This window comes from Opisthorchis viverrini (genome assembly GCF_000715545.1).
Source record: "Opisthorchis viverrini unplaced genomic scaffold opera_v5_504, whole genome shotgun sequence".
Lineage (NCBI taxonomy): Eukaryota > Metazoa > Platyhelminthes > Trematoda > Opisthorchiida > Opisthorchiidae > Opisthorchis > Opisthorchis viverrini.
In genome coordinates this window covers 2,763-17,289 of record NW_008752164.1, presented here as the reverse complement: position 1 = coordinate 17,289, position 14,527 = coordinate 2,763, and the positions used below count along the sequence as shown (strand labels likewise).

At 40.4% G+C, this 14,527-nt stretch overlaps 1 protein-coding gene across 1 annotated transcript; it reads right to left on the bottom strand.

The window, feature by feature from the left end:
- Nucleotides 1-11,443: 11,443 nt before the first annotated feature.
- Nucleotides 11,444-13,923, bottom strand: T265_15440 (hypothetical protein; the record flags this gene model as incomplete). Its single annotated transcript, XM_009178128.1, has 2 exons — nt 11,444-12,451; nt 13,339-13,923. 2 exons carry the CDS (start codon nt 13,906-13,908, stop codon nt 11,444-11,446), a joined length of 1,578 nt encoding a protein of 525 aa, XP_009176392.1.
- Nucleotides 13,924-14,527: the final 604 nt, after the last annotated feature.

Genomic DNA, 14,527 nt, shown 5'->3' with positions numbered 1-14,527 from the left:
GCATCTTTTGTATAGATATTTTGATCGCTTGTTCGGAGAGCCGCCCATCAGTTTTAGGTGATCCACCAAATTCACGCCCGATTTTTCATTCCTGATCTCCATTATTAATTATCGACTTTAACCGGTGGCTTTCATTGGCCCCTTGTACTCCCACTCATATAATTTTGTATACATCCAAAAAAAATTTTGCATAGTCAAGTAATCGGAGCGCACAATGTTCAGGCTCCTGCCTTTCATATAGCATCAGACTAAGAAAGTTAGACGGTCCGAGTGTTATTTGTTTCAAAACCCATTGGATTCTAATCGTTTTGTCTCATATGACCCCGAAACTTTACAGTTCCGCGAGATACATTTTACTCCACGATCACCCAGGTGTTCACATTTAATGAATATCTTACAAATCTGTTCGCAATTTCGCAAAAATTTGAACCAGCTTCGAGTAGTTTTGGATAATTCCTCACTGAAATCGCGTGCACAGCTCATGAGATATTTTTATCCTAAGCACGGAGAAGAAAGCTGCATCACCGGAAATGCAACTGGATTGGTGTAGACCAAAGTCCGAATTCTCAATTGAACGTTTGTTGGCGTGATTTTGCAGAGGTAATGTTAGATAAAACAGTTCTCGCATTGTGCGCCAATTTTTCGATAGGAGTTGTATTAGAACATCTGATGAGAGTCAGAATGAATAATTGTTCAGTTGAGCAGTTTTTCGGCAGTTGACATGTTAAATAGACTTAATCTGTTTAAGACCAAGATATACAGCCAGCGCAAATAATCCAAACCTAACGGCATCATCCCAGTTGCAACGCGGATTGGAATTCATGTGAACAGAAAAGAAATATAACTGACACGTCTTGCAAAATCGGATGAACTTTGTTGCATCATAAACCTGAAAAATGAATTACCCGCGAATGAAAGAGCATTTTCGATGGTAGTAAGCATCAGCTGTTAGCTAGTACGAAAGAATAACGGGGCGGCCGAAATACGAAATGCCGAGGGACAGAGGAAGCGTACGTTTTCGCATACTGAAGTTGCATGTGTTCCCCCCACAAGCCCACGCGGATCAAGTATGGTTATTAAGCGCGGCATCATGGTAATAACAGCGTTCAGTTCACAGTGTTTAAAATCACAAAACTAAACAAAATCGTGAATTTCGCCTATGAAACTTGAATTGCTTGGGGAAAAACGTCCTGCTAAAAGTGTGAAAGTTGCATTCCGTTCAATTCTGATTTAAGTAGAGCATATGGTTGACAGATACTCGGAGTTGTGCCTACCTGATGAACCTCAAAAAGGGCAAAACAGGTCGTCGGCTGTGTAGTGATTTCAGCAAGCTCATCAGTGGTGCACGGCTTCTATAAAATGTATTGTGATATCTAAAATGTTGTACCCACTGAAACATCAGGTAGTTCTTGTGCAGGGAAATCAGTTAGAAAATATCACAAGTGAGCGTTCCGGCTGAGCCCTCCGTGAAAAACAAATTGGTGTACCAATAACTGTATGAGTCTCCGCTCTGTTCCGTCCGTGTAGACTTCATTCTGGTTAAAGAAGAACGGAATGGGTCAAAAGCGTGACAGAATTTTCAGAAAATATTTTCACAATATTTTAAATCAGTGCCTCCAGTTAGTTTGAATAAAGTTAGGTAAGCAAGCAAGTAGTGTCCCGCTAGTGTCAAGCGAGTATAGCCAGTTAAATTGAACCTTGAGTTATTCTCCACCAGAAGTACTGGAGGAACTAATTCTTTTTCATGGGTTTGAATACTTGGCTCCATTTTAGCTAACCTGAATTTGCTTTCCGGTGCAATCCTTCGCTTTATTTCATGTGTATGTGCTAGTTTGCAAAACATTTGAAAGGTTGCCGTCGTTTTGACTTTTTTCACAGGAGGCACATTTGACATGTAAAAGTTGACTGTTAGTGCCGTATATTCTGATTGAAAGAAAGTTAAGAAACTTCAAGTTTACAACACACCTTATTTAAGCAGACACCTACTGGGAATACCAAAATATTTATCCCACTGCGACCTTTTCTTAATGGGCAAATTAGATATGCGTTGCCTACTCTCTGAGCCTTAATGAAGATTTTCATGTGCATGAATGTTTTAAACATCCGTGTTTGGACAGCTAAATAGCTCGCTTCGACAGATTCTCGTTTGTAGCTGTCAGTATACTAAGTGTTCTTTAGGTAGTTATAAAAGAGAAAATGTCGTGCTTCCTGTAAAAACTGAAACACAGCACACACTGTGCTTCAACACATCTAATATATTGAGCACATTAATCGAGTTATCAATCTTTGCTCTCTCAGATTTCATAACTACGTCACATTCAGTCGAATTCACTTGGAATTTTTCAGAAGAGACTGCCTAAATTGAAAGCTGAGCTAAGTGCAGTCAGGCTCGGAAGACTGTGCAGATATAGTTAGTCAGGGCACTGTAAATTTTTACGGACGTATGCGCCCAAGTAGCAGTCAACCAGTGGAAGGTGATATTTTCTTTTGCATATCCCTCCCGAGAGTAACTGCGTCGTTTAGGAACTTGGCAAGTATCTCATTCTGTTCTGCGAATGGTTGTTTGGGTCTTAATGTTTCTAATGCCTATTGAATTAAAAGAAGAAAGTGGCAGGGCAAACAGCCCAACATTCGTCCTTCTGTCTTACACTCATTCAGTTTTATCAAATATATAATCCTTACGGGAAGATCATCATACACGTGGATTGCTTCGTATGAAATCTGAATACTGTATCGTTCGAAATGACATTTTTAGTTTGAATAATGCAAAGATGGCAGCACATTGCATAGTGGACGAAGGAGCACCTTGGCTTTATTATTTTCTCTACAAAGGTTCACAGGCGCAGAGCAGAACGCTTTTTCAAGCCAAGCACGCAGCTGAATCAAAGGTCATTACATCTAATAATCGTCTGGATGATTTTAGTGGGGATGACCCTAAAGATGGGAAGGGAAATCGCTAATTTTCCTTGAACCACTGTATGCCTCCGATAAAGCAGTGCATCTATTTAAAAGAAGCAAATGATATGACGGTAACGAGCATACTACTCCGGGTACGTCAAGCTGAACAATAATCATGAAAGCCATTTTTTGGCACTTTGCGTGTCGAGTTCCCTACAGGTGCATCAAAACTTGTGTCAACAAATATAATACAATGTTTTGAACGCTGGTCAAAGAACATTTTCACAATGTGGAAAGTCGTTGCGATAACTACCGCTCAGACTAGAACATTACTTCTCAATGAAGATGGTAACACACTTTCAACCGACAAAAGAAACATTGTCGGTAACCTGGCACAATAATGATTCTGAGCAGTTACAGGATGGAATCGATTAAGGATAGTGACGTTTCTCGAAACCGTACAGAACAGTCCATCGCGAGCAGTACTGTGTGCGACCCTGGGGTTTTCATAGTTCTGCTGCTTGGTTTATATTACTAGATAATCATTTTCCTGTGTTATATCGCGGCTGGTGTTGGCCGTATACAGGGACAAAAGTTTACAAAACAGCCTCATTTGAAACTGTTTTTCTTGTCGCGCTTTTTGAAGTTATCATGAAACACAGTTGTAAACCTTTGAGTTGTCTATTCAAGGTGAAGAAAACGACAAACAAAAAGTGTGGTCAAACACTAGTGTAACATTGGCCATGTGATGTGAATGGCATTTGTTTTAATTATTCGCACGTTCTTGCCAGAAGAGGGATAAATATGAGACTAATCAAGATTATGAACCCGACTGGACCAATATGAAAAAAATCACAGGATGAATTAATTAGTTTACAGGGAAACCTACACTTTTTCAATTGTGCATAGTGTGCTTGTGAAATAAGTAGATCCACAAACCCCATCGTGACCACACAATGAGATTTTATTGGATTGCCTAGAATTTAGGTGCAATATACAATTAGACATATTGCGGCGTAAAGGTATAGATATATCCCGAGTCATAGGACTGTGTGCGCGTACTGAGTATTGAAGGCCTCCGGCAATTCGCTTGCTAGATTAGAAGAACCAATCATGCATCACAGAAACCGCACTCGTTTAGCGAAATTATTCCCAAGCCTCAAAATAAAATAAGGGCAAGGGCTTGACTGGATTTTCATGCAACAATAATAAAAAGAACTCAGTGCGTGTAAATTCTGCGTTGTTTTACTCTTTTTCGGCAGGATGTTTGACTGGACTCCGTAAAATAAAGATAACTTTGTTTTACACAACAAATGTGTATTCAAGGCGTTTGCAAACTGAGCACCACACATGGCTATTTTTCTAGTAGTCATAAAAAACTTCCTTAATCTGACCAAGGATGTGAGCATAGGTTGCTTACTGACAAGGGACTTTAGAGGTGAACCTTATATTGTGGTCCAGATTGTCGTAGGTAATTTGGATTATGCATTGTTTCGAAATGAATCTAACTAAATGATCATCCCACAACTTTGGCTTGGCCGCACAACCACTCTGATGGCTGTGATCTGTCAAGTCTGTCTTTTCGCTTTTATATATCCATGGCAAGTCTCAAAATGTGGTTTATGACGTTCTTTGGGTCCGAAAATGTCGTCAGAATGATTAAGAGTCCTCAAATCAGTGCGTTATCACAGGAATAAGAACTGCTGCACTCTGGGCACTTTTATCCCTCGTGTTCTTTGTCTACTCATCGCCTTAACAAACAATATGCAGACAAATGATGACAAGTTTGAAATAGCCCACTCATTTGGATTTAATAAACTCTCTATACATTCACAGTTTTTTTTAATTTTTACAAGGAATCTGTCGGTCTTGACAGACGCCTGTGTAATTTCTTCATTAAGTAAAAGAGTTAAAGTATAAAGTTTTCACTATCCGCTGCTTGAAAATGGCAAGATTAAGACTGTTTTCGGCAAGTCTCTTCAATTTCTCATGCCGTCAAAAGTTTGACGACAATCCAGAAACTACTCAGTGCGTAAGTGCTGGATGCGTGCAATCTGCCGTGCAAAACCAGCCAGAGATCATGAGCTTAGAGATACACCGCAGCCTCCCCCAAAGCGTACGGATCGACTGAGGACGTAGATTCGGTCTGTTTTAAAGCAAAACAAGTTGCCATCCACCATCTAATGCACTTCACGCAAAATGTTTCAAAAGACTCCACGGAAAAGTTTCAAGCCAGCCGAAGCTTTGGTCGTTGAGTTGTGCTTCGTACTCCTCCATTCAAGCGTAACCTTCTAACAGTACAAAAACAAAAAACAGAATGTTTAAAAACATTATCGCAAATCGCGATGGGCAAAGTCTGGCTTTTGTACAAAGCTGCATTGTATAAGTTACATCAGGTTGTAACTGATAATTTGGTAGCCATATAAGTTTTACGCAGTGGTAGGATTTAGTAAGTTAATCGGTTACTTGCTTAAACCAAGGGACTGTGGTAAATATTAACCAGTCGGTCAGTAACTTGGGAATCAAACCATTGGCACAATATGAAACAGGTGAAAGTGGAATCGCACAAACGAAGTTTTTTCTGAAATTTTTCTTGTTCCTTAGACTGAATAAAGTAGTCCTTCATAGTTTCTTAGTCTTTTAAACCGGAATGTCCATGTAAATGCTTCTAGCCCCAACCCTTCCTACTTCCAAAAGGCCCAATTGCTAGTTTTTCGGAATTTGCAGAAAACACATTAAGAATCGGCAGGTTGCAAGTGGACTTCTATGTGCCAAATTAAAGGTACCGTCCCCAAAAATAGGTGGGCATTGTGCGAAAGTCAGCATTCACTGTAATTAGCCCCAACCTGGCCGATTCATATTTTAATTCCCAGTAAAAATTTGAAATGAGATAGTAGACGGAAATGTGGAATGTCCATGTTTGCTGCTCATTTTAAAAGAATTGCAGAAAGTGCAACCAGGTGGGTGCAGGCAAAGAACCGTTCCGTATACTCAACTTTGAATCACCTAGAAACCCCTGACAAATCCCTACAATTAGTAGGCAAGACGCGTTTTTGAATCAACTTAGCTGCCGGGAAACTAGCTAAGCTGGGTATGATTTCTGTGGCAATGTTCCCCGCAAATATAATTTTCGGTCATTGCACACAGGTAATTAATTAGTGAAGGTAGCACTCACTGTTTCATTCAGGTAAAGTCAATTTCCAACAAAAAATAGTGGACTTCAAACGTTAATTTTGTGCTGCAACATTACAGTACCAAGGTCGTGAGCTGGATTGAGATATTGGCTGAAAATTCTAAATTTGTAGACTTCATTCACCAGAGATAATCAATTAATTAAAACGCGCAATCTTGGAAAATAAAAATTAATAATGAAAATCAGCAGTGTGCTTCCTGGAAACATTGATTTCTTCGCTCATACATCATTCTCAGTTAGGCGTGCAGTGTCGATCCTTAGTCGCCAACTCCACCTCAGCGTGTACGCTTTGCTTGCCAGCATACAAACTGTGCAGAAGACGTCTTTCAATGTAACATCTGTTTTATTTAAGGCGAATGGAAGTCCTTCTTCGCGAAGAATGCGGGACATCTGGTTGGAATAATTGCATTGGATTAGAAAACACATGCGACTAAAAGTGCGATTAACAGAACGATCATAGGAAATGCTCCAACACAGTTCTCAGAATGCTTATTTATAACTTGGGAGTTCCACGAACTGGAAAATCTCTCTGTTGGAACACCATAAATCCGATAGGCCATTTCAGATATACTGGGCAAGAATTTTATCTTTTTAAAGTGCAAAGGTCTGAATTTTAACACGCTGTTATTTCATCGGCCGAAAGGGATCTTAATAAACTGCAAGACTTTGAGCGTAAGATTTAAGCACAAAACTTGATTTAATTCTTGCTTGTTTTTCACCGAGCGGCTGGCTGAGAGTACAGAACGAACGCGTTGTTTTTCAAACTTTACTGTATTTGTCTAGTTTGCGGGCGGGATGACACAGACTGCCTTTCATTCAATTGTTACTCATTTACTTGCCAATTTTCCTTCACAGGACACCTGACAAAAGATGAAAATGCACTCTCGTTCTCGGTCATGGAATTGCGTTACCTAGAGGGCAAAATATGTTGGAGCGTATTTGCAAGCGTTGCACTGTAACAACCTTGATAATGTTGGCGCACGGCGCAACAGAAAAAAATTTTGGTAATCCTGCCAAGAAAATTATAATTCCGGTAAAACTGATCGGACAGCGAGCAACGAGTTGGAGTGGGAAGATAGCAGATGTTGTGTCAAAACTTGTGGACAAGATACATGAACTGAAGTTAATGTTGCCGAAAAAATCAAAGACACTGCATAAGCTTTGGAGAGAAAAATTCACGTGCAGACAATTCAAACAATTCATTCATATTGAACATCAGGTGTCATCTATGCTAAACGTCGGTAACTCTGGCTTGTATATGTTTTTGCCTTTTTGCTGCCCACAAAACTTATGCCCAAAACTTCAATTAGGTCTTCCACACTTTGGTCAATATAAACTTGTCTCACGCGATGCCGACGTATTTTAGCTTGCTCCTTCTGATTAGTGGCCATCAGTCGACAGACCTGAGAGCCGTTTTGCCTGAGGATCATGGTTTAATCTACATTCTTATGAGCCGAAAGTAGCGATGAATTAGTGTTCGTACTTTGAATTTTGGGCAGTTCAAAGCCTACAACCCTTGTCTCATGTGCTAAAGTTTTTGCATCCGCGCTGCAATGGGCTTTCCGCAAAACGTATTTGCTAAAACAAAACTTGCAACAAATTACCCATTCATGTATACGATCGGATTGCTTGTCGGTCAACCACTCAGCAGACCCAAGCCTGAAGAATATAACTATCTCTTCTCACTTTCCAAAAAATTAAAATTCACGGTCCTAATGTACATTAATTTAGCTTCATTACTCAAAATCACAGGCGATTTGCAAATTTTTCGAATCGTTACTCAATTAAATTTAATGAAACAATTAACTGATGTCAAAGCTTTCTCTTGTTGGGAACCCAGTACAGTTTGCGACATGGATATGCGGGAAATGGTAATCCTAAGCAGCCTAGCTTGGAGTGATTACATTTACGTCTTTGAATGATAGAATATGCTTTTTCCAACTCGCACCGTAGATGGATTTGAAAATTTTCAAACTGAGCTTTGTCCTGCAAATGGTATCAACGCAGGTTTTACAGCCGTTTCATTCTTCTAGAGAATCATCAGCAGTGCGCGCCTCACAAACCGTAGAAACGTTTGGACCCAAATATTCTCACAAGCCGGCTTTCAGCTACATAATTAACCTGTGAGAGAATATGGTATCGCCTATCCTTTTTTTCTGGCTTCTCATGTAGCAAAGTTCCAGTTAAGAGTTTCACTCGTCATGTGAAGTACTCTCCCTTAGCTGACAAGAATGAAAACCAAATGGATTCAAAAAATAACAAAGCCACTAAAATTTTAACTGCTCTTCAAATGGTATATGTTTTCAGCACAAATGGGCCTTAAATGTTGCGATACAAAGTTTAATCCGTGTAATTTTTATCCTTGACGTTCTAGTGAATTAAATTCCCCAAAAAAACAGAATATGTCTGCGTAGTTTGCTGTAAAATGTTTTGTAGGCACCATTTTTATCCTATTTCAGGAGGAAGTAAATTCCGCCGCAGTGCACCACACGTAAAAGTGATGAGAATGTGGACGGCCGCCATCAGTTCCGAGTTTTCTATCTTTCGATGTTGTTCCCCAAATCACCATAAAATTTATTTTTTCTAATTGAACACCAATTTTTGTGTACATAGCGACCAACAGACTTCTTTAACTTAAAGTGCTTTCATCCACAGACCCAACTGGAATTCAACCCGAGCATTTTATTCTTAGCATCCGGTTCACGATTCGAATGCCTCTTTAAGTCGACGCCCAATCAGGAAATTTTTAAAAGTAATATTTCATGTTTGGAAAGTAAAGTTGAAATAACTGAATTATTTGTTTAATTCCCTGGATTTGCCTAATTCACTGTTGGTGAGGATATCCCTAGGTTTTTCTTTCAAATCTGATAAATGGTTAACAGTTAAGCTGTTGATGAATTCTTCCGCATCACATCCCTATCTAATTAGACAGAATTCTAGGCCTCAGCTTCACTTAGCCACAACACTGAAGTCTGACTGGCCAGCGTGGCGAGTACCTGGAATTACCTGATCTGATTGTATTTGTGTTACAATTTCTAGTGGCTGTGCTATCATATCGAGAAAAGTGCGTAATCATTCCGTTCTGTTTTTACATAACGAACTTTCTGGTCATCATACCAAACCAGTTGCGGTTGGCTGCTGTGTGATTTTCCTTTGATTAAGAAGATTGGCAGCGGAAGGTAAGAGAAGAGCCCCAGGTTCTGCACCTATTTAGCTGACAACAGTGCCGAAGTGCTTTATCAAATATCCTCACTTGCGAAACTCTGTTTTGAAATTCTTGTAGATTAAAATGTAAAATGTAAAATGTAAAAAGCATCCCATAGCTGGTAGAAAACGCTGTTTATTTTGATTGACCAAATCAAAAGTATAAGGATAGACAAATGTTTTGGAGCTTGTACGGTTTCATTAAGAAAAAATTTGACCGCGACACTAACATCAACTCCCTAAGCTCATTAATGATGTTTTGGGTGTGATGAATAGTACAATTTACCAACAACGTATTTTAGTCGTCCATTTGGAAAGCATCAGGTTGCAGTAATAATAAAAATTGGATGTTAGCAAAGTTTAAAATGAAGATCCCCCGACTGCATCTCGATATAAGGCGTGAAGACCAGGGGTCGGACCCGGGATTCTAATTTGCGCAGCATTCTTCCTTCAAACAAAGAATTTCTAAGTTTATTTCATGGCCTGACCGTTCACAGGCAATAAATAGAACTGAGCCTATGAGAAGCATCGCTTACAAAGTGCAGACAACTGCAGTGCTGATTCAGCAGATTGAATGTGTGTAAACTCCGACTACTCTTTGCTATTGTCGTAACAGTCTTACGCCCTCTGGTGGTTTCATTGTCTTATCTACCACACAATCATCTGTGATCTGAGCGTGACAGCAAATGACAACCAGTTTCCAGGTCAAACTATTTGACCGGCAGTTCCGCTGTCAAAATGGGCTTAACTTACAACTGCTTCACACATCATCATTTTGTTTTAGTGAGATTGGTAACTCTAATAAGACAAGAAAATCCAAAACAGGATACCTCTTATCCAACTAGATTCCAAGCAGATGGAATGGGTTTAATCCTGTTTCGCATTTGACCGTCTCATCCAACCTGATGCTGCACCATTTCATGAACAATAATTTTGTGGTTCTCTTGTACATCTTTTCTCTAGATTCGGCCATGTGGTTTCTCAAACAAAGAGACTGACCGGCCACCACGGATTCCAATTGAGTGCTTCGAAAATGTGACACAGCATCCTCACTGGACCGATACTGGATAACACAATCTTACCATCTCTGCCGAGTTAGAAAATGAGATGATAATATCATGTTAGCAGCCGATGTAATGCAGCAAACACCAGCTTGTGCACATCACGTGTAAAGGTGTATAGTGCCGCTCTCAAGTGAGATATCCTATCCCCTATGACAATGAATCATCATTTCAAGTTAACTAGGAACCATCATCTAGATTTCTAGAGGGCAGACGGAAAACGATTTACCTTTGACAAACGCAATCAGTGCAAACATCCCAATGCAATTTCTATCATTCAACTCAGGGTTTTCATCTGGTGCAGTTACGGCAATAAAGAATCAAAAACTACTTCAGTGTCAAACCAAGAGCAGTTCATTACCATTCCTCCAATATTATGTTGGTTTGCCAATTACTCTGGATCGGGGCTCCGAATGACAGACAACCCTAGTCCAAAACCAGGCAGAAAGTCTCGCTCCAGCACTTCTTGTGTAGCTTCGTTGATGATCGCTTACATGTCAAAGGGTCGTACCCAACTGACAATGTACTTTTGTAACGTGTTTGCCTTATCCTACTGATCCAAAGTTATTTCACTCTGATTAACCATTTGATGAAATTAAACTGCATCAACGTGACATAAGAGTAAGTAAAATACCGTTTCAAAAAATTGTCCCTCAAAATTATGCTTTACTTTGGCCATGTAGAACGGAGTTCTTTTTCATCTCGCGAGTGAGATGACAGCCATACGTCGGCTGAAGACGAGAGCTTTCTTGTAACTTAGCTTTAAAACGCTAACAGAGAAGCCAAATTTTTAAAGGGGTTTCTGACGGGCTTGGAAGCGCGGTGTGATTTGTCAGCATCGTGTGATAGACAGCACTCCATGAACTCCAAATTATCTGACAACTTCTTGAGGGCGTAACATCTAGGCTACAAAAACACCTGAATTTATTTGCCAAATATGATTGACAATTTACTCCAATGTCTTTCAACTTAAAACAAAATCTTCAGTAGAAAGATCACTGATTTTCTGTGAGAACACAATACATGACTCATTACCCATGAATCAACCGATCAATAACCGGGAGTCGATCTGCTTACTGATCACTGTTCACCGGTAACCAGAACATCCATCATCCAGCATTCTTCTCAAGTCAGCCACAAATACACTTGATGTGAACGAGTAGATGAAGAAGTGAACCATGTGGTTTGTCATCTGCAAGGAAACGACTAGAACTTCAACGAGGTCGCATTGTGAGAGGAATTCCCCAGAAGAGGTCAAGCAAAATTTATCTTGGAATAGAAAATGAAGTACGATGGGCATGGTCAAAGTGAAATGGCAGATAGCCATGCAGGACACAGTGCGCAGAATGCGCATCGACCTCGCAGTCGCACGCGAGTGGTTAGTTGACGGCTTTCCGTCATGCTGGGACCGTATGGTTACTGAATTGTCCACGGATGCAGATGTTCGTTTCATCGATTTTTGTGTCATTTGTATGCGTAATATGATTGTGGAATTGAGTATTAACATAAGTGCAAGGGGAACGAAAGAATAGATTGCAAAATCTAAGTAGTGCCAATAATTTGCAAACTCATTGTATTCGGCTTTCGGATCACAAGAGTCCTCGATGACCAAAACTGTCCAGAAAAAGTGTAAATTCACGCCGGCTAGAACAATTATGGTTAGTGCTAGTGCAACACTTCCGTTCCTGAGCCGGCATATCTGTCTAAACTTGATCGGTTCCCAGGTGCAGATAACACGCTCAATGCACAAAAGCACAATAATCCACGTTGATAGGTCACTACTGAATGTAAAGAGGAACAGTGGGCATTTACAACCAAGGAATGTTCTGAGATCAAACTGGCGGTTTGATAATCCTATCGACCACTGCCGTGAACAGCCATGAAGAAGAACGTAAGCGTCTGTCAAACTCATGGCTGAGAGGAAAAGACTCGTGGAACCAAGAGTGGATGTGATACGTCTGGACCAGATAACAAAGGAAATCAAATTCCCGGGTATTCCGATGAGTAGCAGGATAGGAGGTACCACAGAGTACAACCAAACAGCGGCATCAGAAAACGGTGAGGATGAGTTGTTGTACATATCCAACGTATCCAACTGTGTCGTTCCTCAGTCAACTTTGAGTATAGGAGAGAACAGATTTGCGAGCATACAGAAAACTGGTTTTTACTCTTATGTATTTAATTTCGTAAATCACCCCGTACTTATAGCTGTAGCTGTGGCCGTTCAGCCGGCCAATCAAAGTTACGCGTGCGTGAGGTTTGTTCATTGGTAAACCAGAAAAATACTTTACCGTACATCAGCCAATCGTCTCGATGACTGGACGTGAACAGTATCCGGATGCAAACTAGGTCAAATGCAGGTTGTAAAACACTCGTTAATGTATGAACATTCAGCTTGCGCAATATTTCCCTGAATCGCAGTATTCGCCCAGGATACAAGAAAAAGTTACGCCTTTCTTATTACCCTATTTCATGTTGATGCAAATCGGAGACTGAAATCTAAATTTTTGATCAAAACTGTGCATTTAGATTCTGTCGAAACAAAGTAGGTGACATGTTGTGACGTCATTCGGGTATGCTGGTTAGAAACCCTCAGCGCACCTAGTCGTACATGTAGATACAAGTTTGACTGTGTCTTGACTGCTACGGATGTGTCATGTCGTTGAACTGTGTGTCTTTGAAACGGAATCTGAGTGTTGCTGTGTTGCAATACTGTTGGAGAATGCTAGAAAGGCGTTCGGATAATGCGATAATCGGTTTGTAAACGAGACTAAACGAAAATTGTTTCTGATTCTATAACTAAAGCATAGATCTGATGATGAGAATCGATCCCGCAAAAGGTAGGTTTGTGTGCTATTTGGAATTAGACTAATTGACATGCCCAGCGAGTTTATTTTGCGGTGCTCATTTTGTGCCCAATGCTAGATCTCCGAGTTTCGTTTGCAGGAATTCCCTGATCTGTTTACAGTGAGACATCTTCACACACACTGATGAACACATTCCAAAAGGGATACACAAATAGTGCCAATAATTTGCAAACTCATTGTATTCGGCTTTCGGATCACAAGAGTCCTCGATGACCAAAACTGTCCAGAAAAAGTGTAAATTCACGCCGGCTAGAACAATTATGGTTAGTGCTAGTGCAACACTTCCGTTCCTGAGCCGGCATATCTGTCTAAACTTGATCGGTTCCCAGGTGCAGATAACACGCTCAATGCACAAAAGCACAATAATCCACGTTGATAGGTCACTACTGAATGTAAAGAGGAACAGTGGGCATTTACAACCAAGGAATGTTCTGAGATCAAACTGGCGGTTTGATAATCCTATCGACCACTGCCGTGAACAGCCATGAAGAAGAACGTAAGCGTCTGTCAAACTCATGGCTGAGAGGAAAAGACTCGTGGAACCAAGAGTGGATGTGATACGTCTGGACCAGATAACAAAGGAAATCAAATTCCCGGGTATTCCGATGAGTAGCAGGATAGGAGGTACCACAGAGTACAACCAAACAGCGGCATCAGAAAACGGTGAGGATGAGTTGTTGTACATATCCAACGTATCCAACTGTGTCGTTCCTCAGTCAACTTTGAGTATAGGAGAGAACAGATTTGCGAGCATACAGAAAACTGGTTTTTACTCTTATGTATTTAATTTCGTAAATCACCCCGTACTTATAGCTGTAGCTGTGGCCGTTCAGCCGGCCAATCAAAGTTACGCGTGCGTGAGGTTTGTTCATTGGTAAACCAGAAAAATACTTTACCGTAGATCAGCCAATCGTCTCGATGACTGGACGTGAACAGTATCCGGATGCAAACTAGGTCAAATGCAGGTTGTAAAACACTCGTTAATGTATGAACATTCAGCTTGCGCAATATTTCCCTGAATCGCAGTATTCGCCCAGGATACAAGAAAAAGTTACGCCTTTCTTATTACCCTATTTCATGTTGATGCAAATCGGAGACTGAAATCTAAATTTTTGATCAAAACTGTGCATTTAGATTCTGTCGAAACAAAGTAGGTGACATGTTGTGACGTCATTCGGGTATGCTGGTTAGAAACCCTCAGCGCACCTAGTCGTACATGTAGATACAAGTTTGACTGTGTCTTGACTGCTACGGATGTGTCATGTCGTTGAACTGTGTGTCTTTGAAACGGAATCTGAGTGTTG